The sequence below is a fragment of the Lygodium microphyllum genome, chromosome 3 (assembly GCF_053477565.2).
Source record: "Lygodium microphyllum isolate KBCC chromosome 3, Lygodium_microphyllum_v1.1.10, whole genome shotgun sequence".
Taxonomy (NCBI): Eukaryota; Viridiplantae; Streptophyta; class Polypodiopsida; order Schizaeales; family Lygodiaceae; genus Lygodium; species Lygodium microphyllum.
Window position 1 is genome coordinate 74,046,143 of NC_141137.1, and position 26,786 is coordinate 74,072,928.

General features: G+C 41.4%; 1 protein-coding gene across 3 annotated transcripts in view; it reads left to right on the plus strand.

The window, feature by feature from the left end:
• LOC148038506 (bifunctional 3-dehydroquinate dehydratase/shikimate dehydrogenase, chloroplastic-like) overlaps positions 1-26,786 on the plus strand; it is a 69,899-nt gene that overhangs the window by 14,702 nt on the left and 28,411 nt on the right. For all 3 annotated transcript variants that reach the window (XM_087672839.1, XM_087672841.1, XM_087672844.1), the window contains 2 exons: positions 18,677-18,895; positions 19,352-19,698. In XM_087672839.1, the coding sequence (XP_087528965.1) occupies positions 18,677-18,895; positions 19,352-19,698 (566 nt within the window). The remainder of the gene's footprint in view (positions 1-18,676; positions 18,896-19,351; positions 19,699-26,786) is intronic.

The window sequence follows — 26,786 nt, forward strand, 5'->3', positions numbered from 1 at the left end:
AAGGTGGTATGACCATTCTTGCCGTAGTAGGAGCACCTAGTGGATTGTTTGTTAGGAGAAGCCATATCACCAGAGTGTTAAGTTGGAAAAGGAAGGGTGGTAGGTAGAAGAAGATAAGAAAAACTCTCGATGATGTAGCAGAAATGGGTTAATTAGAAGATGATGTTGCTCTTGCAACCTGTCTTTGCCTTCTCTAATGCAGAGGATCTTCTTGGTTCTTTGAGCACCTTTGGCTCTGATATTTTGTCAAAATAATAGGTATGCTTTGATACCATGTCAAAATATAACTGCTATGAAAGCAAACCAGAGAGAGAGTAGGGTTTGCAGGGAGAAACATGGAGTGTGTACGACAAACATTGAGAGAGAAGAGAAACTAAGAAAACATTGAAGAAGAAGAATATGATGATGATGAATGATGAATCACTAAATCATGCTAAGTGAATCAAGTTGATACAACGGGGCTGAAGCTCTAAAGATAATTGCACTGTCCTAACGGTGGTACGTGTAGGGAATCAACATAGTGAAGGGAGTGAAACGCTGCCCTTTGGAAGGAAGATATCAAAGGTAAATGCTGAATGGTGAAGGAAAGGGACAGCCAGCTGTAGAGGCAACAAAATGGAGTCCTTAAGAGCTATCAGAGATGAAGGGTATGCTGAAATGTCTCTGAGATGATGGCTGCAATCAAGGTGACTTTTGGGCAGTCAGATGGAGAAGAAAACACAATAACATCTAAAGATCTCTCCTGTAAGTGGTTGCAAATAGGTGACTACACTATTGGGCAGCCCTTCAAGAGTGAAGAAAACACAAAAACGCAGGTATTTGATATATGGCTAATAAAGAGGGTGAAACTTATTGTAGATGACCTGAAATTGCTGCAAATGCAAGCTTGATGATGACGCTAGGTAAGGAGGGCTTAGGCCAGATGATGTAGGTTGCAAAATGCTAAGTGGAGATGGATGCAGAAGCCACAAACCGTAATGTCCTCCTCGTGGGGTGTGAATGGTAGTGCAGAGGTCGGAGAAAGGAGAGAAGAACATGGAAGAGAGTAATGGTGTTAGAAGGAATCAATGTGTGGGATAAAGCACAAGGGATGTCACTGCCATGTTTATAGGCACAAATTGTCTTGAGTGGCGCCCATTGAAGTCTCTTGGGTGACATCTCGGCTCTCTCAGGTGGCTATTTGAGACTAAACAATGATCCAACTAAAGCCTTTTCCGAGTTGTAAATGGAAACCAAAATAGGAATGAAGCAGGGTAAATGTACTAAATGACTTGGTTTCTCAACAAGTTGATCCATAGTCTTATACTTGTAAAGCAGCTCTTCTCTCACGACAACTTTGTGGTATAGTCGACTAGCTTTCTCTCACTTCCCATCATAGAAGGATCTAACCATATAGCATATGGTATTGATGTTCCTTGTGGTATCTTTTTGTTCAGACAATAAGCAATGTGGCTATTTGAATAGAGGGAATTGAGGTTGGTGACTTTGCTTTGGTTGTTGTTGGCACCAAGAAGACTTGGAATGAAGCATTCTAACAATAAAATCTAGCTGGTTGGAGGAGTGCAATAGGCAAATTGAGGCTCAAGAGGAGCTAATTCCATTCCCAAGTCAAAATATTTTTCCTATCTTAAGAAGCATTAGGAGAGTCTTGGTTGAGATCTAGTTTGAGTCAAAATTCCAATTGGGCTCTTCCATTTGTGCCATCTTACTGTATTTTTTACAGCTAGATCTTAGTTCCCTTGTGATTTTTGAAGTTTTATTTTGATGAGGTGTCTTCTACTCTTATACATGACTTGAAGATTTAAAAAGCATGGAATGGAAGCATATAACTATTTACTATCATGAATAAGACTTGTAGAGGTATGAACACAAATAATTGTAATTAGTACCCTCATGTTGGGATGGAGGATCATTGCACATCTGACCACATGTTTTAGGGATCAATTTGTATAAGAGCTAATCTCATAGAGTGAGGTTATTGGCTATTGAATGTCACACTTGCAAGCTGGAAAGCAAGATACACCTAGGGAGTCCTGCCTTGACCTGTCTCCTTGAGTCACTTGTACAATTCTCTTTATTCCTTCTCCAATCCCTCAATGCCATTGCAATAATATAATAAGAAAGACAAAGACATGGCAAGTGGAAATCATCCAATGCTTTAATATTTGCTAGTCGACGATTCATAAAAGAACCACATTCATTGTATACAATAAAACCCATAATACAAAGCATAGTCTAAGGGTCCTTTCGATGATTCCCCTTTGACTTTTCTATCCCTCAGCAACAATACTTACTATCTTTTATCCATCAACTTGTGCTGTGTTTCATTGGATTGTTGGCAAGAAGAAGCCATGAAGCCGTCTTCTAACTATTTAATTATCTATGTAAGCACATGTATTGTCATAGTAAGTGCACCATAACCTATACATGGATTGGGTTCTCAGGTGTGGGACTGTCAAGATTGTGGGGGAGAAGGAAGGAGTCTCACTTATAGCTTTCTTGCTTGCACAATGGGGGAATACACACACAGGTGGAGGCTGAAAAAGAGTTTTCCTCTTCTTAGTTGTGCAAGCAAAAAAAACTTAAGTATATAGAAATAGAAGAACCCTATATGGGTCTCAAACCAAACTCAACTAACTAAGGTGAGCTACGAACTAGAGTAGATAAGGTTAGCTGTCATCTAGCTATTATTCATGGGCGGTGTATCAACCGTATCTACAGCTAACAAGTCGGTGATATAAATGCACAACGGTCATCCTGGCATATCACGAGTGGAGCTCAATATCTCAACACTCCCCCTCGAGCTCAATCCCAATTCCTGCGCATGAAGCAGGTCTCTGAACTTGCGCAGCTTCTTTGCGCCCAATGTCTTCGTGAATATGTCAGTTAGCTGATCCTCTGTGCTGACATAAACTAGATCAATAAGGCCTAGTAAAACCCTCTTCTGCACATAGTGATAATGGACCTCAATGTGCTTTGTTCTAGCATGATAGACTGGATTATTTGCCAAGTGTATACTGCTCATGTTGTCACAATAAATGACAACTGGCCCATCTGTAGGTTGATGCATATTATAAAGTAGCTTATGCAACCAAGCTACCTCACATGCAGCCATTGCTGCACCCCTGTACTCAGTCTCTATGCTCGACAAGGCAACTGTAGGCTGTTTCTTGCTGCTCCAAGTGATTGCAGCACTCCCAAAAGAGAACACATCCACTGGTAGATCGTTTATCAGAAATACTACCAGTCCAATCAGCATCAGTGTATCCATGCAACTGTATCTAAACCCCAGTCTCATAAAATAGTCCATACTGCAATGTGGACTTCACATACTTGAGTATGCGTCTAGCCGCATCCAAATGCGGTTTCCTTGGAGCCTGTATAAACTGACTTACCAATCCAACCGCATAGCTCAAATTAGGCCTGGTAATAGTCATATAAATCAAACTTCCTACTATGCGCTTGTACATAGTAGGGTCTTCGAGAAGCTCACCTGCATCTGCGCGCAGCTTCACATTCTGCTCCAAAGAAACTGAAATAGGCTTACAGCCTGTCATTCCATATTTGGACAACATGTCCAATCCATACTGCCTTTGCAAGAGCCGTATCCCACTTGGTGATCTAATCACCTCAATGCCCAAGAAATAACGCAGCTCTCCCAAATCCTTCATCTTAAACTTCTGCTTCAATAGCATTTTTACATGAAGGATATCTTCATCACTATCACCTGTCATAATCAAATCATTAACATAAATGACAAGTAGCATAATACCTTTCTCTGTTTTTCTCACATAAAGTGAGAAATCTGCCTTGGAAATCTGAAAGCCAATAGTGACATGATACTGTCCTATCTTGTCAGACCATGCTCTAGGTGCTTGCTTCAAACCATACAAGGCTTTCTTCAACTTGCAAACAAACTCAGGATGAACAACATGCACATGACCTGGTGGCTGTTCCATATATACCTCTTCTTGCAAATCACCATGCAAGAAGGCATTCTTTACATCTATTTGATGTAAAGACCATCCCTTTGATGCATCCATAGCAATGACTGCTCTTACGGTTGCCATTCTTGCAACCGGACTGAATGTTTCTTCATAGTCAACGCCATATGTTTGTGCATACCCCTTGACTACTAATCTTGCCTTGTATCTGTTCACAGAACCATCTGCATTGTGCTTCACCTTATAAACCCACTTACAGCCAATTGCATTTTTACCTTTAGGCAAAGGTACCAATTCCCATGTAGCATTTGCTTCCAAGGCATCCATTTCTTCATCCATGGCTTTCTCCCATTTTTCTTTTCCCATGGCTTGCTTAAAAGAAGTGGGTTCTGGTTCCTGTATCACTTTGACCATATAGGCATAGTGAATGGTTGTAAATCCATCATATTTCAGCCTATCCACAGGATACCTAGCTCTAGTAGACCTGCGCAAAGTAGGTTCACTCCCAGGTGCTCTCAAAAAAGCCCTGGTCTTCCTTACTCCAGGTGTAACAATAGAAGGAATACCCAACTCATCATTAATGCTCTGTTCTGAGCCACTGGATTCACCATCCACATAAGAGTGACTTGCATTCATATCAAACATGGGCTGATCTACCTTCTCTTTTCCTTTTCGTGAAACCTGCATACCACTATTTGCATTGTTTTGAGGAGATTCTCCTGATCTCAATCTGCCTGCCCATGGCGAAGAATGTGAACCACTGCTAGAGGACACTCCAGGTCCACTAATATTTTGTGACTACTGCTGTGAATTCTGTGCAGCATTACCATTTTGTGCATCTACATCATCAATCACATTTACTGGTTTATACCAGCTACTCATCTCATCAAAAACAGCATCTCTGCTCACTGTAAACTTACGAGTAGAAGGGTTATAGCATCTATACCCTTTCTGCTGCAGAGAGTAACCAATAAAGATGCACTTCCTGTCCATGACGAAGAATGTGAACCACTGCTAGAGGACACTCCAGGTCTACTAATATTTTGTGACTGCTGCTGTGAATTCTGTGCAACATTACCATTTTGTGCATCTACATCATTAATCACATTTACTGGTTTATACCAGCTACTCATCTAATCAAAAACAGCATCTCTGCTCACTGTAAACTTACGAGTAGAAGAGTTATAGCATCTATACCCTTTCTGCTGCAGAGATTAACCAATAAAGATGCACTCCTCAGCTTTTGGATCCAACTTGGATCTCAACTCATCTGGCACATGAATATAGGCAATGCTACAAAAAATCTTCAAATGAGAAATATCTTGTTTCCTACCAGTATACCTCTTCTCTGAAGTCATCCCATGTATTGCTGCAGTGGGAGTCCTGTTCATTATGTAGACTGTTGTAGCAACTGCTTCAACCCAGTAAAAATCTGGCAAGTCTTTTTCGTTGAGCATGGCACGAGATACCTCTCCAATATGCCTGTTTTTCCTTTCTGCAATTCCATTTTGTTGTGGGGTATGACTGTATGAATATTGCTGCTTTATGTCATGCTCCCGCAGGAACCTTGCAAACTCATTTGAGAGGTACTCTTCCCCTCCATCTGACCTTAGGCATTTTATTTGCAGGCCTGTTTCTGTTTCAACCATAGCTTTAAGAGTTTTGAAATGCCCAAAAACTTCAATTTTCTTTTTCATAAAATACACCCAAATTTTTTTGCTATAGTCATCAATAATTTGACAAAATAATGACAGTCTCCAAGAGATGTAGCTTTAGTAGTCTACACATTAGAGTGGACTAATTTCAATGGCTTCTTATTCTCTTGAACATGTCTAGGAAATGGTTTCCTTGCCTGTTTTCCAAACTGACAGCTTCACATACCTTATGCATTTCTGCAACCTTGAATTTAGGCAACCCTGCAACAATATTTTGGGCTTGCATTGATTTAAGTCGTTGTACATTAACATGACCAATGCGTTTATATCAGATATCAATATCTGCAACTACACCAGTCCCATGTGCAAACATTGCTGCACTCAATTCAGGCATGTCTGCATCCAACGTAAACATTCTGCCATTCTTCTTTCCTTTTGCTATCAAGCGACCTTTATTTTTCATATCCTCAACAAAGCATCCATGAGAATTAAATCTGACCTGCAAGCCCTGCTTAACCATTTGACTGACAAAAACTAGGTTCTTGGTGATATTCGGGACATGAAATACATCCGACAGGTATTTCTTTTTCCCATTTTGCATAGACAAAGGAAAATTTTCAATCTGCACAATAGGATGTGCAGTATCATCACCAGTCTCCACAAATCCTGGTTTTTCCATTTTCCTTGCATCCTGCATCCATTCTGCATGACCTGTCATGTGGTTTGATGCACCTGAGTCAACATACCACACATCGTTGCTTTCTTCTGCACTTGTCACAGAATTGGTCATGTGTTGCACCATAAACAAATGCTCATTTCTGTCATCATCCTATCTACTAGAAGATGCATAATTTCCTTGTTGCAGTTTTCTATTCATGATGTCATTTTGCTTTTTATAGCAGTCTTTAGCCATATGACCCATTTTACCATAGTAGTAGCATTTAACATTGCTGTTTGCATTTTGGCCTCTTTGCCATGCACCACGACCTCTTTGGCTCCCCCTGCCTCTAGAGTTACCACGTTCTCCTCCATAGGACTGGTTTTCTTGAGTTTGCTGCATATTCTGATTTCTACCACGGCCTCCAGATCGGCCCCCTCTACCTCTGCCTCTACCTCTTCCAGCATTTGAGTAGAAGACAGTTTCTTTTGAAGTTCCTCCTGAAGAAGATGCATCACCATTTCTTTGCTCCTCAGAAATTAGAAGAGCAATTAACTTCTCAAAATCAGGAAATCTTTCACGGACGGAAATGGATGTTCGGAACTGTGTATAATTCTTTCCTAGACCATTCAAGGTCACAGAAACTAAATTATCATTTTCCACTGACGACCCATTGGAAGCAAGTGCATCTGCAATCTTCTTCACCTTCATGTGGTAGTCATTGATGCTCGTACTTTCTCTTTGTACATTGTGCAACTCTTGCTTGAGCTGCATTTTCCTGGCTTGCATATTTGTGCTATACATTTTTGACAAAGTATCCCATGCCTCCTTTGGCGTACTTGCATCCTGAATATGCACAATCATAGAGTCTGAAATGCTGATAGACAGCCAGTACATAACTTTTCTGGCTCTCTCATGCCATCCTTTAAATGCCTGCATTTGCTGTTGATTGGGAACATCAGGAAGAACTGGTTTTTCTTCATTTCCTGCAACAAATTCCCAATATCTTTTTTCCATAAGAAAATTCGTCATTCTAAACTTCCATACTTGGAAGTTGTTCTTGTCAAGCTTTTCAGTGACAATCTGTGAAAGAGGATCAGACGCCATTACATAACACTGAAAAAAATTTTGTCACTGTAAAAAACACAGCTTGAGCCTCACAAGGGTAAATCTGCAAAATTGACAAAAGTGGTATTTGACCACACAGTCACTTCCTAGTGACGATTTTGCATCAACATGCAATAGGGATGATTCTGTAACTCCCAATGTCTCTGCATACAGGCATACGATGCAATTTCTATGGTAACTTTTCACCGACCTGTAGAATGGTGGTCGCACAGCATAAAATAGGGCATTTTCTTGAGTGCGTGCAGAAAACTTCCGTCTCCAAAATAGGCCCCGAAATGGCCTCAAATAAAAAAAACAGAGCGACCAAGGGCTAAAGCCCTTACCCGCAGCATATACTGCCCTCTTGCTACACCGCGAAGGGTGACTCAATCTGAGACAATGCACTCTTGCACTTTCCGGCTGTGCTACCTGCAGAGACTTGCTCCCAAAACAGAAAAATGAAAGCAACATTGGTCCTCTTACCAGAACACCGCGAACTTGGCTTGCTTTCTTGAGCTCCTTACCACGAACAAGGCTCTGATACCATGTCAAGATTGTGGGGGAGAAGGAAGGAGTCTCACTTGTAGCTTTCTTGCTTGCACAATGGGGGAATACACACACAGGTGGAGGCTGAAAAACAGTTTTCCTCTTCTTAGTTGTGTAAGCCAAAAAAAACTCAAGTACATAGAAATAGAAGAACCCTATATATGGGTCTCAAACCAAACTCAACTAACTAAGGTGAGCCACGAACTAGAGTAGATAAGGATAGCTGTCATCTAGCTATTATTCATGGGCGGTGTACCAACCGCATCTACAGCTAACAAGTCGGTGACATAAATGCACAACGGTCACCCTGGCATATCATGAGTGGAGCTCAATATCTCAACAGGGACAACACTCCAAGTTTTCTTGGAGTTTGACCCATCTTCCAATACAACAAAATGTCCTATACAGGCAAAAGAAAACTAGCACTCCCTTGGGAAGAGATGAACATGAGGTTTTCTCTCGTAGGTACAAGCAATTGTGGTGGTTCACAACATCTACCTTGAGCCAAAATCTGACACTAGGACCAGCTTTGTGCACTAAGTTTTAGATTTAGCCAGCGTGAGCTACAAAGGATCCCGATCTTGCGCCAATCACCACTTTTGCTCGATATCCAAGACACCACTAGGCTGCAACCACTAGGCCACACCATCAAGTATCATCAACCACCACCACTTCTCCCCACAATGTGCATATGACTATCCCCAACATTTCTTGTCTATGGTGTAAGTTGGAGCATGTTATCTTCGACGAAGAGTACCATGGGAGTAGCACTTACCTAGTGTTAATTGCAAATGGCAACGACCAAAAGTATTTTAGTGCAATTGGCAAAAGGCGAATAAGAGTACAAATCTACCAAAGGCATAATGTACCAGGAATAAATTCAAAAGGATTAATCCTTTGGGACTACTTTAATATGGGCTTGGTCATACAGGTTGTGCATTACAAAGTTCCTCATTAATTCTTGGGGTCACATAAGTATTTGTAATATTATTTGAGAGATGGGCTCAACTTTCATTTAATTTGTAATGTTTCTTGGTGTTGGAGAGGAAGGCCCATAGCTAGGTGAGGTTGCGGGCATTTTACTTTGATTCGCTGTCAATAGGATAGGCCCAATTAATCCAAGGTGCATGCATAAAACAAAGAGGCATTGGTTAAGAGCCAAAAAGAAGGGTAGGGTGCCTAACCCAAACCCATATATAAAAACTAGAAAGTAAATTGATAAGCTCATTCTTGTGCATGTAAACATGAGAGCTTCTTTTTCTTCTTTCCTCCATTCTATCTTCTTATATATGATCTTGAGAGTGAGGGAGAGTGAGTGTGAGAGTGAGGGATTTGAGAGTGAAGCTTCTTTCATGCTTTGCGATCTCTCTTCTTCCCCTTTTTCTTGGGTGAGAGTTAGAGTGGGGAGCCCTTTTTCTCTACATTTCCTCTTGAAGGTGGAGCACTCGTGGATTAGATCAGTAACCATGGAGTAGAGGAGGTGGATCGAGGAGCACTACTTGAATCGTCGAGCTACTTGCAAATGTTTGAGTCACGGTGTTGATGTGAAGATAAGTAGGTGAGTTTGCTACATCTCTTTATTAGTTGAGCATTCTTGTTTTCATGGGATTGAGAGGAGTGAGTAGCTTGGAGAGAGAGAGAGAGAGAGAGAGAGAGAGAGAGAGAGAGAGAGAGAGTGTGTGTGTGTGCGTGTGTGTGTGTAATGGTTATGTGAGAGGTACCCATAGTTGTCATAGTCGAAGCTCTTGAACAAAATCAAAGTTCTATCATGTCCCTTATTGTGCTTATAAAGGTATCAACGATGTGAATAGGAGGGGCACATGTTAAGGACTATCCTAATAGGCAACAAGTTGGTAATGTTGAAAAGAAAAGTGATCAGAAGGGGAGAAGACCAAAAACTTAGCTGGTTGGATCCTTGCCATGCATAATGATTAGGTCATTGATGATGCAATAGAGCTTTGTAGAGCATGGGCAAAGTGAGTAATTGACATGTGTGCATTTTCTTTGATCCAGGTGCTTATCTTTGTAGACGTGGCTTCCCGTCTGGGCATTAGAGAAGATGAGATGGGTCCTATGGGAGAGATTGGTAGGGCATGTAATTGTCATGGAGATCTTGTCACACCCATCATATGAAAACTTTGGTCGCACATTTAGAGTTATGTGGATAGCAAAGATTTTCTCATAGTCTGGGCATTAGAGAAGATGAGATGGGTCCTATGGGAGAGATTGGTAGGGCATGTGATTGTCATGGAGATCTTGTCACACCCATCATATGAAAACTTTGGTCGCACATTTAGAGTTATGTGGATAGCAAAGATTTTCTCATAGCATCCTTGAAGGGCTGTGATGTATCGCTCAGTATGCCTTGGTATCATTGTGTGCATGCGATGATCAATATCCCTGACAAAGTGGTCACTCTAGAGCATAAGGTTAAAGCAAATACTTTGGATGTAAAGCTTAAGGGGAAATTTGTTATTGTTGTATCTACATCTACTAATTTCAAAGTGATGAAACATCACCTTTCAGCTTATGTTCGCAAAGGATGAAGAAGATAATGAAACTATGGGTAATGTATCTAAATTAAATGAAAATCTCATAGCGTTTTTGAGAGAGTATGCTGATTGCTTCTCACAATCATTGCTAGGGAAGCTATTGCCTAAAAGGCCTTAGGATCATGCCATGATTTGATTCTCAATAGTAGCTCTTTAAATCAACTACCATATAGGGTGAGTACAACCCTATAAATCAGCCACCATAGATTTGATCCCCAATAGTAGCCCTTTAAATTTCCTATTGAAAAAAAATGTGTACCAAGTTGAAAATTTCATTGTCCTTCCATCCACAAATTGATGGATAGTCAAAGGTAGCAAAGTCCACAGTATTGGATCTCTTGAGGTGTTATGTTTTAGAGCATAACTCACAATGGAAACAAATTTTATCATTGGTTGAGCTTGCTTATAACAAGATGGTGTATTGGTCCAGTGGTAAGGTTCCCTTTGAGATTATGAAAGATTTCTTTCTATAAAAAATAATAGGTATGCTTTGATACCATGTCAAAATAAGCGATAGTGCAGAGAGAGTAGGTTTTACGGGGACTAACATAGAGTGTGTATGGCAAATATTGAGAGAGAAGAGAAACTCAAACACACAAGAAGAACTCGGTGATGATGCACTGAATCATGCTATGAGAAGAAAAGTTGATATAGTGAAGCTAAAGCTCAAAAGATAATTGCACTGTCTTGTCTGAATCAGTCGCTAGAACCAGTGGGCAATCTATAGAGTGAAGGGAGCGAAACGCATTCCTCGGGGCAGTGGGCTATTGAAGTAATCACTGGAAGGTCAAGGGCAGCTATTGAGGGAGTGGAGTGCAGTCCTCTAACACCATTGGAGATGTGAAAGATGATCACTGGTTATGGAGGGAGCAAATCACTATCCTCTAATACCAAGGAGTGACCTAGGCAAAAAAACGCAAATCCTAGAGTGTTGGAGCTGTCAAACGCAGGAAGAGCAGCCCAGATGCTGATGCAAGTGGATAATGACGATGTCGAATGATGGAAAATGAGTCCGGCTGCAAAAATGCAAGTCCCAACAGCCTCTATGACAGACGAGCGATGCTAGGTAATGGAGGAGGAGCTAGGTTACAAAAATGCAAGTCCTAGTAGCCTCCATGATAGATAAGTAATTTAAGTGATGGAGGAGGAGCTAGGCTGCAAAAACACAAGCTCCTCGCAGCCCCTAGGAGGAGCCAAGCTGCAAAAAATAGGAGGATCCAGGCTGCAAAAAAGTAGGTTCTAGAAGCCCTCGTGATAGACAAGTGATGCCAAGTGATGGAGGAGGAGCCAGGCTGAAAAAACGCCAGTCCCAGTAGCCCTTGTGATAGATGAGTGATGAAATCATCGATACTCCATGATGGAGATTGTCGCTAGAGGCTAGGATACTAATGCCAAGCTGGAGATGATGATGCTAGGCAAGGAGAAGTTCTCCACATTGAAAAACGCAGGTGAAGGTGGAGCCTAATGGAAAAGGGTACTAACGCTAGCAGATGATGGTGATGCCAAGTGGAAGATGCTCCAAGCGCAAGGCCTGATGTTGGAACAGGGTGCTCGAAGTAGAAGAGGAAGGGTGAAGGCAGCCATGAGCCACAAACTGCAATGTCCTCTTGAAGGGATGTGAGGGTAGTGAAAGGGGCTAGTGAGAAAAGAGAAGTGGTGGTGGTGATCGAAGAAGGTGGTCAAGAATGATTAAAGAGTAGTGGGGTGGTGAAGAATGAATGAAGTGACTATCTATTTATAGGCATAAGTTGTCTAGGGTGGCGCACCATTGTGTGGGTGCCCATTGAAAAAGTGACCAAAATGATACTAGCCCTTTTTGGGGCTGTTAGTGCGAAACCCTAAATGAAGTGTGTGAATTGAAGAAGTGGTTTCTTAATACTTTCGACCTATTTTTTTCCAAAAGAATAAGATCTTTGAGGTTGATAAGTATGTTGAGAGTATGGATTTGGCTGATTAGAAGGTCAACCAAGTAGTTTGGAGGTCTCAAGAGAAGCAAAAGAGGGTAGTTGATCACAGTTCACTACCAATTTAAGACACTGGTCTGTGCACAACAATATCCTATATCATTACAAGAGATAGATGAGTGGTTCATCACAATAAGAGAAGAAAATATAATCATCATTGATTGCTATCTCTTCCATATCATCATATGCCCATCAACTTCCTAAGAATGGTATAACGTTCCGCTAGGAGTCTTTTAATGAGAAAATCAACAGGATTCTCATTGGTAGAGAACTTGACAAGCTCGATCTGCTTGTCCTCAATCACCTCCATGATGAAGTGGTAACACACTTCAATGTGCTTGGTCTTTGCATGAAAGACTGGATTATATGCCAATTGGATGACACTCAAAGAGTGATTGAATATGCGTTATTATGGGCACCTTCGAGGTGCTCAAAAAGTTGAATGATGTGCTACATAGGCTGAAATTGCCTCCACATTGGAAGATACAGAATGCTTTTCATGTGAGCTTGTTAGGCCCTTTAATGGGGATGTGCGAGAGGATGTATTTGTTGAAATTCAGCAAGATCTTGAAGAGTTGGATGAGATATTGCTACTTTAGTATATTTTGACACATAAAGAAAGAAGGCTTAGAGGTAAAGTTTCTACGACACTACTTGGTAAAGCTTCACAATTATTCATCTATCAATACAAAATGAGTGGAAGAGGGTGACTTGGTAGAGGATTTGTAGTTGTTGTGTATTTACATCGATGCATTTAATCTTGAGTTGACTTTAGATCAGGCTTCTTCAGGTTTAGGAGAGTGAGAGGTAAAAAGCACCACCTAATATCAAGGGGGAGGTAACATTTCCGCTCTAGTGATGGATAGCTCATGGATATAGTGGATCTTGGATGTACTAAGTTTGCATCCAAGGTACCCTTTGCTCAAGGGGAAGATAGCACTTCCACTCCAAGCGTTATATCCTTGGACATTTGGATGGACACTAGTAGCATTGATCATGGTGGTTATGAAGTGACTTAGTATGAATGCACTAAGGACACTTCGGGGTTTGGGAAGCCGAGTCCTATGAATAGGACTCAAGGCTCTATTGTGCACATTCATTGTGTGATCACCACTCTTGGACTTTGGGCCCATTGGCTGAGACATCTGTACATTGGGGTGGTGTGAGTTGGTGGTATGGGACGCCAACCCTCGGGATGTGGTTGTGGCCCGAAGTGTTGCTAGCTCCCAAGCTTGGGGGGTGAGCCCTTTTGGCTCTATGGTTGGGAGGTGAATTTGATGTCCAATCCCTTTTGTGTTGAGATTGGCTTGCGTCATGTCTCGTGTGCAGGTTGGATCTTAGGAGGACATTTCTCTAATGATGGACAGCTCATGTATATAGTGGATCTTGGGTGTACAGAGTTTGTGTCCAAGGTACTGTTTACTGAAAATATGTTTGCCGTGAGGTCTTTATGCTGTGTAGGGTTGGTATGTGGATGGGCATAGTTTTCATTGCAGCTCTAAGACCATACATTTGCATTAGTTATTAGTGGGCATTCATTATTCGTACTGTTCAGCTGATGTAAGTTCCACACGAATGTCATGTGATGCCACTATGTTTACAAGCATGGTTTATGCTCAGTCTATGCTTTACTCTACATAGTTGGACAGAACAATGTTGTTTTATGGATAATGGATGCATCCCATATGGTTTTGACAATAGTTAAAATTCATTTTAATGAATTCTGATTTAGTTTTTTTGGCTGGGAATTTCAGCATATGTTGTTGACATGAGCATGGTTAAGCACTAGGGCATGATATTGTTTAACTACAATGCCTTAATACTTTTCTAGTTTGAGTACTTAGCTTTCGTCACATTGCAATGAGAGTTGCAAGGATTTAAGGGAGAGGTATATCATGTGATGTGTATTTTTATTGCTTAGCTTTGGCATAATTAGTTGTGCACATGTGAGGTGCAAGTTAATTTTGGCATGGTAGCAAGTCCAAAACACAAGTTATACAGTGGAGGAGATTGGCAGAGTTGTGACAAGTTATGCTAGACAAGTACTTGTGGGTATCTAGGATCATTTTTGGTCTAGCGTATTGAATGGGCTTTGGACATGACTTTTGGGATCTTGGGGCTAGTAAAATTTTTAACATTTAATGCTAGACTAAGGCCAAATGAAAGGTAGAACAACTTTCACATTCAAAGAGCTTAGCACATTAAATGTGGATGGGCAATGGCTAATTAATGGGCAGGGATGAGGGGATTTTGAATTTCTAGCCATTATTTAAGTGTTGGCAATTAAGTCTAGAGGCTTTAGAAGGTGTGCTACTTGACAATTAGGGAGAGAACCTACCATGCAAACTGGAGTTGTAGAGAGATCAGCCTAATCTTGTATGCTACAAATTTAATCAATATGAGTTAAAGAAGTATTGCAAGGGGTGCCAGTTAAGTTTTGGGACCGATTGGGTGACGATTGCCCAAGATAAATGTTATAATGTATTTATTTTAGATTTGTGAATTTTACGCTTGGTGTAAATTGTCTTAAATCAGGTCATCTACTACGACCCTATCCAAGAAGAAAGGTTGGTTTCAATGGACTTGATTGTTAGGATGAATGGATTGCAGGATGGGCAGATAGGATTGAGACAAACCAAAGTTGCATGGTTTCTTCTTTCTCCTTCTAGCTTTACAATTGCCTATCACCTTGACCAATGCCTGCCTCTTTTACTGCTCGTCACCTGCATTTTGTCTTTAGCCTCAGTCTTTACACTTGCCTATCGCATTGACCAATGCCCACCTCGTTTGCTGCTTGTCACCTGCATTTTGTCTCTCTTGCATGCTTGATGCCCACCTGTTGCCACTTGATGCTTACTGCTGCCTATTTGCCACTTGACTCTTGCTGCTGCATGTTACTGCTTGCAACCACTCAGCATTGCCTGCTGGTTTTCACAGTCTGCCTTGTGCAATTTGCGCTCATTGCCAGCCCTAGTTCAGCCTTTCTCATCTCACTTGTCAATCTATCATTGGTGATTGCTCAGCTTCTTGATCACTTGCTGCAGTGAGCTGCTAGCCTCTCTCTTACTCTTTATGCATTGTATCCATGCACCACATGGACGCTTCACAAGCACCTCATCATGGCAGGAGGAGAGATACTCTGTGACATATGGTCATGGTTGGACAAGATAAATGCCGAATGCTCATCAAGTGGAGATGGATCATGTGCTTGGTCATACATGTCCTTATTGCCATAAGAGCGGGGCAAACAAAGTAAGCTTATTTATTGCACAAGCCAAAGTTGAAGGTGCAATTTTTCAAATGTCATGTGAGAGAAGAAAATGGAGCTTCTAGAGTGTGTGGCTGCTTAGGGGTCTCTATTTGTATCAAGACTTGCATGAATGGCTTTTATGCTTGTGGGAGCATCGACAACCCTTGATGGTTCTAGGCCTACATTTGGAGGAGGGAGTGTGGCATCCACACCTCGCGGATTTTGTTTATTTGTGCAATCTTTCATACCTATTGTGCCGTCTCTGTCTTCAACCACTTGATGCTACATTACTCTTGAGAAAAGTTGGAACCCAAAATAAAAAGAGGGGATAGATTCAGCTGTCGTTCATTATTTCTATCATGACCATATTTCTTTTCATACAACTAGGTTTTGACATGCTCTTGAGTCTTCAAACTTTTTATAATTTTTCTTGGACTAGCTTAAAACTTGATAAAAACTTATTTTAAATTTAATCAGGGTAATTGTTGTGTTTATGTCAATAGGTTTGAGTACCTTAGGGCCATGTTGAAGACGGTTGTAGAATATGACACCAGCTACATACCCCCATCTTCTGAGACCTTGCACACTATCTTTCTTAACAAGGAAAAGCATATCGTGAAGCAAGCTTTAGAAATTACAAAGAGAATATTGAGAGAAGAATGTTGTCATACTCATGGCTGATGGTTGGAGTGACACAAGGAAGATGTCAATCCATGGGGTTGTGGCATACTTAAGAGGTGAGATGTATTTCATGTCATCACATGATGCTTTAGGGATGGGAAAGTCGGTAGATCAACTTTGCACCAAAGTGGACATGTGCCATTGAGTTTATTGGGCCACATCTTGTGATTGATTTTATGGTAGATGGTGAGCTTGCAAACAGGCCAGCAAGTGCCATTGTTCAGGGAGTCTACAAGCACATTACCTTTTTTTATTGCATGGCACATTGCTTGAACAACCTTCTAAAGGATATTGGTTGCATAGCATGGGTCGATCCAGTGATACAGGATGCAAATTGGATGGTGCTTCATTCTAAATCACCAATTCCTTTGTTATGAATTCTGCAAAAGGTCAAAAAAGATCCTATTAAGGTACTTTGAAATATGCTTTGCATATAACTTTTTGATGTTGGGTTGCCTCATAGAGTACAATGGTGCAAGATGCAACCATTTGTTTGTGATGAGCTCACCGTATCTCCATTAATAGCCACTGCCATTGGCATATTATGCGAGGAAAAGCTAGAGACCACTGACTTTTAGGAGGATATAAAGAGGATTGATAGAATGGCATAGACAATATCACACTAGTTGCCATAAGTTCTTGGAAATGTCTTGCAGTTAGCAAAATGATCTCTGATCTTGCGCATAATATAACACCAGGCTCTCTAGAATAATCCTTCAACTAAATTCATCTTAGCATCATGTTCTTTACCCTTACCTTGAAACTTGGGATCCACAACAAAAGTCGTTACATGCAAAGGTGAATTTTATCCATTCCTTCTCTCAATATAATGATCGAAGTCCTCATATTTCTCATGAACAGGTATTAAATCTTCCAGCTTCTCGATCACCTATTGATGGCTTCATCTTTTGTTAGTGCTAATTTGAGGATGCTGTGTAGAAGTGTCACAGCATAGGCCGATCCATTTACATAGTGGAGGAGGAGTATGCTTGCTTGATGGAGACTAGTCTTGGCACTCATGATCACGAGGCCAGCACTTTGAGGGCTGTAGATGCTGATGCTCCTATAGATGCTGTTGCTCTTAAGACTTGAAGTTTAGTCTTGATTATTAATGTTGCTTTTTAGACTTGAGGCTTAGGCTTGATCATTCATGTCATTTTGTATGCTTGTGGTTGGCTACAGCCTTCATGAATGATGACACATACTCCCTTTTTTTTGATGCATTCATCATTATCTATATGGTTTGAACTTTTGGGTAGCAACTATGTTCCAATTTTGTTATCAGTAATGAGATCATCACATCTAGTCAAGTTGTACATTGAATAAAAGTGGTAGATGTCATTGTGGGTTAGTGTGACAGACCTAGTGACCTGACCCTGCTTGTGCAAAAAAACCCAGCAACAAAATAACAAGTAAAATGAAAAAGGAAAAGCCCTGAAAGTTCATGTAAAGCCTTTCATGTATATCCATGGACCTTAAAAGCAAGTTATTACCTACCCATGGAAAGCAGCTTTCCTGTAGCCATGATTGCAGTTGACAGTCCTAACAAGCCAACCTCGAGCAAACTGGTGCTGCTGTTCATGATCAAGTCTCAAACTGGGGATACAATGTCAGACAATCAAAAATTAGAATGAGAGCCCGAAGCGCTGATTTTGCTGCCTTGATGCACACAATGAATGGATGGCAGCGAGAAAAGATTAGATGCATTGATAGAGTGTAAATCACTGTGATGCACATGGACACATGTGAGGCTAGCCTCTCATTGTCAGGCTCACTGAGTTGGCTCCTGTGAGTCTGCAGCCATGAGCACAGGCACACAAAAGGAGATGAATTGCTAGTAGGAATATTTCTAAACAACATATGTTTACAACTATAGTCAACACTAGCACATTTTTCGGGCAGTATATGTATCATCAGTATATGTGAAAACCCTTTAAAAGGTTTAGGACTCATACTTGGCAGAATGTGTGTGGATGCTACTTCGGCGTTTGGTTGTTTGAAAATGCTAATGCATAACATCAAATAATAAAATAGAATTTAAAAAGCAATTGTTTGAAATAGAGAGAGTGAAGTTACTGCATTCATGCAAGTCCTAACTGTCTTCTTTTTAAGCCAGTATAATACTTCCTATATCCAAAGTCCATTTTGTGAGATTTCTAATTTCTCTGGAATTTCATCAAATTTCCAATTTATCAAGTGCCAATATGAAACCATTCAAGATGTATTGCCTTCTATGTTCATGAAAATGTGATGTTTCTGGTTCTTTTCTTCTAGTGGAGCTGCAAATATAGTACGTTCCAGTTGACACATGCTTTCCAGGTTGCTGCAGAATTTTCAGCCAGCCTGAAAAAGGAAGGAAACAAGAACTGCAAAATCATAGTATCTTATCTTAGCTACCAGAAAAGCCTTACAGAAGATGAGCTTGGGACTCTGGTGGCTGGCATTCAATCCACAGGTGCAGACATTATTAAAGTTGCAGCAATTGCAGACAAAATTACTGATGTTGCTCCAATGTTTCGGCTACTTGCTTGCTCAAAAGTAAGCCTATTGCTTGGTTTTAAAGTGCTTCTTTGGAAGAAGTCATTAGTTGGTTAGTCATCTTTGCTGTCAAGCTTTCTAATGGATGTGCATCCCTTTTACTATGGTTTGAACTTTACTGCCAAAATAGCTATTAAATATAGTAAGGGCCTACAGTTCTTACTCTCTGTTACAGTCTCTATTCTCATGTATAATTCTGGGTATGGAATTTCACAAAACAGGGCAAAAGATTCATTCTTGTATACTTGGAATAGAGGAACTCCTTGTGTCCATGCATATTTGAGTCTGAGACTCTGATGTTTTCATTTTCAGAGAACATATGACTCCGTTGTTTTTGTTTTTTTTAACATAGATATTTGAGTCTGATGTTGTAAATCATGGTGTTATATAATTGGTTTGTTCCTTATATTGCGACTGCTTTCGTCTTAGTTAGCCTTGTGATATGCGTTTGTGCAGGTTCCAACTGTTCTTCTGGCTATGGGTGCAAAGGGGCAGATAAGTCACCTCCTATGCCCAAAATTTGGGGGTCTTCTGACTTTTGGCTCACTTGATTCTGGCTTGGAATCTGCACCTGGTCAGCCAACGTTGCAAGAGTTGACAAGGGTATACAGGTTAAGCCATGTCAATGAAAGCACAGAAGTGTTTGGTCTTATCTCAAGCCCTGTTCATCATAGCAAAGGACAGATCTTACATAATGCAGCTTTTGCTGAAATTGATTTCAATGGCATCTACCTGCCTTTTCTTGTGGATGATTTGGCAGAGTTTTTCAAGGTCTATGGTGAATTCAACTTTTCGGGATTCAGGTAAGCCAATTATAGCAGCTTTGGTACATAGCCGGCTCCTTCCTGTGGTAAAACTATTGAAGCATTAGAGTAGTTCAAATGAAGGTTAGACCCTAGTATGGCCTTAGCATATGATCAACCCATCTCTCTCTCTCTCTCTCCCCCTGTAATGACTAATTATATTAATCACATGAGGAATACAAAAGTCATGGTAGAGAAGTAGAAGAAACTGCTGTATGCCAAACAACTAAATCCTCCCGAAGGCCAGCATGCTGAATAAGATCCAGTTGCCAATGGAGAAGATCCCTGAGCTTAGCAATGACTTTGAACCCTAGAAACTGAATCGAAGATGAAGGCATTCTGGGTGGCCCAATTGTGCCAGCAGCCCCAAAACCTAAGGAAATGAAACAAGCTCACTCTCTCTCTCTCTCTCTCTCTCTCTCTCTCTCTCTCTCTCTCATGCACATGTATCTCTTTTTTGCTTTTCTTCTCCTCTCTATTTATGTTGTCTTTCTCTTTCTTTTTTTTGTAATCAAGTGGCTACCCTAGTGGTAAGCCACGTATATTATTAACGCACTGACATGGGTTCAAATATCCCTTTTTCTATACTTCTACTAAATGACTATGTGGAATGTAGGCATTGAAACCAAGACCTTTCGGTCACCATGCATTCAACTTAACCAACAAAGCTACACCCGTTTGGTCCTCTCTCTCTCTCTCTATATATATATATATATGCGCATGCGCCCCACATCAGCCCTGCCCATAGTTGGATTCAGATGTGTATGACTCAGCATACCAAATGTCTGCAAACGTTTAGTATGTAGATGTATGAAAAGCGATTTCATACTTGTCCATTTGTTGGGTTTTTAAAAAATGGCTCCCAACTAGTCAAAAATGCTGCTTTTTCTTGGTGACAATTTTTCTTGTAGTCTGATATTTTCATCTGTAGATTACCTAGGTGTGTAGCCTATGTGCCTCAATCTATTCATGTGCAACCAGCAAGATCAATCATCAGCCTGCTCACTGTGTAGAACCACGGCAGCATGTGTAGAAATGCAGATTGAGAGCAGCATGCTCAGCTTGTGCAAAAATAGGGTGGTGTGTGCTCAATCTGTGCTCTAGGCAGTGTGCTTACTGCTGATTGCTCAGCCTCATCCTCTCCCTCTCTCCCCTCCTGCTGTCCTAAGTGCTCTATAGCCTACACGAGCTCTCTTTAAATTCATAGAGTCCCCTTGCCAAATTTCATAGTTTGTAATGCTTGTTTTTCAAAGTGTAAGCTTTGTTGAAATGTTTATAATTCTACCAAGTTTCCTAGTTTTTAAAGAAAAAAATTAGGGCAACATATGAATCATACTTTCATACCTTTACATGTATGGAAGTATGAAATGTATGTTATCAACTATGGCTCTGGCCTCTACCTCGCCTCAGCTGTGTCCTAATTGCCTTGCCCCAACTCAATAGCACCCACCCTTTCCCTCTACCTTACCCTGCCTCCGTAGCATCTTGCCCCTACCTAGCCTCAGCCCTTGACTTGCCCCACCTTCTATAGATCGACCTCCATAGACCCTCCCTTGCCTTTTGCAACCTGCCCGGCCTCGGCCCCTAAACTGGCCCACTGTCCTGCCCTACCTACCCTAGCTGCTGCCACATTCTTGAATAGCAAATTGGTCTCAAAAATCCCTAAACTCGTTTGAGCACACGGATTGCCTACCCTTGTCCGCCCATGGCACTTTGGTGATTGCTCTGTGAATGAACAGAACACAGGCAGCAACTGGATACAATGGGATCCCCCCAAAAAAGTAGGGTAATCCCACCATTCAGCAGCCACACAAGAGGGGAGAAGAGCGAGGAATACTCGGCTATTTGGAACAATATTGATAAAGTGACAGATTCTCATACAAAGAAGGGCATGGAGACGCTCCGAGATTTATGTAAAATGTAGGACCAGGATATGGGAAATATCAAAGAGATAATGGCAGCAATGTATGATGATGCTATACAACAAATCAAGGAGGAGAAGGCTAAGAATATGCAAGAATGGAAGAATGACATACACGAGGAGATTACAACACACTTCACCTCTCGAAAGGCAGACATTGAAGCCTCTCTACAAGAAAGAAATAGGATGATTGAAGAACTTTGGGGTGAGATCGCCAACTATCAAATTGAGCTTGATCTCCTTAAGGAGGAAGGGGAAATCATTGAAGTGATGCCCAACAAAGTACAAACTGAAATGAATGAGCTGAAGAGACACATGACAAAGGAGATCAATACATGGGAAACCATAGTGAAACAAGCTCAAGCTGAAGTGGTTGAAAACTCCAAATGAATCAAAGTGGCAAGAAGACGCCAACAAAGAAGGAAGAGCTTGTGAACGCATCACTTGAAGAGGAGAAGAGAAGAAAAATTAGAGCTCTATGCGTACAGATGGTTGGATGAAAAGAGGGAGATAGCCCTACGGAACATGCCAAGAGAATATGTGGAAAAGTTGGAGTGTAGGAGCCCTCCATTATGGAGAATGCATGGCACGTAGGAAAGGATCAAGAAAAGGGGCCGACCCCCTTATCCTCAAATTTACTGATTTGTAGACATGATGAACCTTACTCTCCAAAAGGAAGACTCTCAAAGGAGAAAAGTCTATCTTGAGGATGACCTCATACTTGCCCAAGTGGCCCACTACAAGGAATGCATACCACAGATTATAGAGGCTTGCAAAGAGGGCGAATGGGTAGTATATAGAGACAGACGTATCACAAAAAGGTTTCAATGAGGGGGCGTGGCCTATGAGACACACTTGAAGTTCACAGTGTGGAACTGTAATCGAGCCATGAGGATTGATGCAAGGCTATTCTAGGAGACCTTCATTGGCAGAGATATCATCTTGTATACTGAGACACACAAAGTTCGAGCACACACTTGCCAGAGGTGAGATGCTATAAATGGGAGACAACATGCCACTCTAGAGCCCGATCATGAGGGAGGACCAAAGGGTGTGGAGGAGTGGCTGTACTGTATAGGGAGAAGCTATAGCATACAGTGCAGGTCATGCGGAGGGATGATGAGGCTTGCTTCATGTGGTCACGTATACATATAGATTGCCCCTGTGAATCGTGATATATACATGTCAGTGTGCTACTTTGCTCTAGCAAATTCTCCATATGCATCGGGGGCGGGGGTTACCATATTCACTACTATACGAGGATATTGTGCATTATACCCACATCATTTACCTTCTTCAACAAGCATGAGGGTTTGCGACACCATTGAGAGACTCCAGAATGGTTGGGCCCAGGATCGTGATGGACTAATAGCAGAGCACCTATCACATGGTAGAGATATTCTCACGCCCCTTCTAGCCCACCTATTTAGAAGAACCCTATGTGAAGGCTTCCTTGCCAGTTGGTCATCTAATACTAGAGGACCAATCCTGAAAGTCGGAGACCCCATGGTTCCTACGAAGTATAGAATGGTCATGATTGGCCACTTGCTAGCCAAGATTTATGGATCGATACTAGAACATGAGCTGAGCAAATGGCCAAAGAAGCACCAACATCGCGAATGTGGACAAGCGGGGTTTAGGAGGGGATACACCACTTTTAATCATATCCTCGCATTCAGAGCTATCATCAAGGAGAGCAGGGTACAAGGGAGGTGGGTATATTACTGCTTTTGTAGATTTTTGTAAGGGCTTTGATATAGTACCATGTGCCAAGCTCATGCAAAGACTATAGGAGTTGGAGGTCTTGATGGAGATGAGATTGGGGGTACTCTCACTGTATGAGTCTGTTACAAAACGAGTATGAGCACCAGGGGGGACTATCAGAGGAGATCACTAGCACTATTGGAGTAAAATAGGGATATCCACTCTCGCCTATTCTATTTGGCATTTATATTGATGAGATATCACATTACATTGATAGTCATGGAGGGGAGGGAGCTGGGGGATATTAATACTCATATTATTATATGGAGATGACATAGTCCTTATCTCTAGCACACTAGAGGGATTACAGTGCTAGTTCAGGATAGAGATCTCACAATGAACCTTGGGAAAACCAAGATTATGGTGTTTAATACCTCCCCCCAGTGGATTTGGTGATTAGTACCCCATTTCACATACGGAGAGGAGACAATGGAGGTGTTCTTGATATATCTTTACTTGGGGATTACATTTTTTGGTCCAAGATTCACTTTGAGGAGGTAGTAGAGGATAGATTGGCAGGAGGCTATGCGGTTCTAGGATTGATGGAGAGTTAGTGTGCACGCATATAGTTTCAGGAACCTCAAATGAAGCTTTGGCTCTTTGACACTTTGGTTACACTAGCACTTTTGTATGGGGCTCCATATGGGGATTGAGCCTCTATTGCGGCACGAGGAGAGTCATATAGGATCAGCCATTACCGAAGGGGCAGCGAGGGGTGGGAGCAGATGGAGAGACCCCTAGTATTGATGATCTCATCGATGATTCGGAGTAAGCCCTCTGTATCACATGAGATTATCAGAGCAGAGATGGGAGCACCACCCAAAGTGGTAGAGGCCCTTTTCATGTTAGTAGATATGCCAGTTCATGGTTGAGTCTATGCATGTCAGTGGGCTAGGCCACCAAGATATTATCCTGATTATTTAGGCATTTTTCTTGGCATTTTAGGAAGGCTATTTTAGCATTATTTTTGCCTATTTATTTAGGCTTCTCCTCCACATTCATTTGATCATTCATCACCTAATTGGTTCTGGTGGAGGGAAAGGAGCAGGTGCCAGTGACTTCATAGTCGGTAACTCAATTGGTTTTGTATTGTCTCATATCTTGGTATATATAGATTCCATTTCCCGAGTATCTCTTTGCTTTTGAGTTCTTTGTGCAGTGTTTCTCTTTCTCTTTCCTTCGTCTCTTGTGTTCAACAGTTTATATACAGCAGTTCTCCATGCTTCTATCACTGCATCCACTTCTGATATGGTGTCAGATTGTAGGATAATTGTTCTTGCAGCTGTTTTGCACTGTTTCAGGTTTGAGTTTTGACTATCTGCCTGCTAATTGAACCTGTTCTGACTGCTGCAACTGATTTCCAGCCTGAGCGATCATCTTCTGATCATTTTCGGCCTGTTTTCTCAATGTTTTGTAGGCTACCATTTTCGTTTTCAGATTTTTGGGGCTGTGTCAAGGCTGGGGACCTGTTAGCGACCCTTCCAAATTTGCGTTTTGGTGTTTGCTGCCTGTGTTTTTCTGATCAGCACCTGTGTTTTGGTTGTTTGCTCCTGTGCAGGGCTGGGCGACAGTATTTTCAGGCTGGTTCTAGTTGTTTTTGGTCAGTCTTCTCACTTTGTGGTACACTGCTCAGCTTTAGAGAGGGTTTATGTGCATGTGATTGTGGCGTTCTCATCACTACACTCTTGTTATTGTTGATCTTTTCTCTATGTGCTTTCTTTACTGCTTGGAACTCATGCAATCCTTGTGAGTCTGTACTTTTGGCATACTTTTCTCTTTGAAGATCCCTTACCTTTCTTCATCTTCTTTGTATCTCCCTCATTATTGCTCCTCCGGCATCTCCTCTTGTCATCTAAAAGCGTTATGTTGGAGACTTGGTGTGTTCAGCTTTAGGTTTTTGTGAGGATGCTATCTCATGGTTTTGGATGTTCCAGTTTTAGAGAGGGGTATCATACGGAAGAAGAAGTGTTGGTGCTATTATTGCGGCAAGAAAGGCCACTTCTGGAAGGATTGCAGGACATTAGTAGCTTTACAACAGAAGTTGGTACGGACGGTGACGACTCTTTGAGTGAGTCTTCCTCTTCTCTAGGTCTAGGTTTAGGCTCCATCTATGTGGCCCCGGCAATGGTTGGAGGGGCCTCCCTTCTAAGTTGCTAGTATACGTGATCAGGTCATCCCTAACAACTCTTCCGTGCTAGAGGGGGAGTGTGAGAGGGTGGTGAGATGGGTTAGGTGAACCTCATCTATACAGGTATATAGGTGTATAGGTTTCACTGAGGGGTTTCCTTGAGGCGCCTTGGTAGGTTCAACTTGTGGAGTTGGGATTGACATCAAAGTTCACGATAAGTTGGTTATTTTACAGAGAGCGGGATTGGCTCCTAGTCTGAGCTCACACGAGGGGACACTTTGGCGGTTTAGGTAAAGGCGGGAAATCCATGGTCACATATGTTCAGAGGCATTCTTGACAGGATGGTCTTATTTGCTACTGCGAGACATTGTTGACAGATATTGAGAGTTGCTATGATTCTTCTCTATTTTTCAGAGCTAGTACGATTGACATCGACATCAAGTTCCCTTTGAGGCACCTTGGTGGTGGTTTGTGTATCCACTACTTGGGTATCCATGGTTCCACTCTAGTGGTCCTTGTATATACTATGGTGGGACATTATCATCGTATATTGTATTATATCAGATCACTCATGATCTGAGAGAGGGTGTTAGTAGATATATCTTCATGGTTGAGTTTGTGCATGTCAGTGGGCTAGGGCACCAATATATTATCTTGATTATTTAGGCATTTTTCTTGGCATTTTAGGATGGCTATTTTAGCATTTTATGCTGGCCAACTTGCTGAAATCAGCCAACAGAATTGAGAGGCAAGGAAGAATGGCAAGTGAGCAGTGTAAAGAGGAGGAAAAGAAATCATTAGAGACTTCCATACTCCACCTCCCAAGAAATAAATCTAGGAAAGATTACAGCTATCTTCTATACACATGTAATGATGTTTACTATAGTAACACTTGAGTCATACCACCGTTTTATCTCATTTTATGTTTTCTTTTTGCCTATATGGCAAAATGCTAGAAGTGGATTGTAATGATGGATGCATTTCTGATTAGTCCTATAGGCCAAATTTGGCCTCACAAGAATGTTAATACGGTCTTTTTTTCTTTGTTTCTCTCTCTCTCTCTCTCTCTCTCTCTCTATTTGTTTTTGATTTTCTCACAAATTCTTCTGGCAAGGGATCCTAATTACAATGTATGCACACATTTCTTTGTATATGGCTTGTGAAGTTGATTTTGGTAATAATTTTTTGTCTCTTAAGTTGTCATGATGTGCATTTAAAATTCCATTCAAGATGGAAGTTCCAAAGGGTACTGGTTTTGTTAGATATGATCAATGC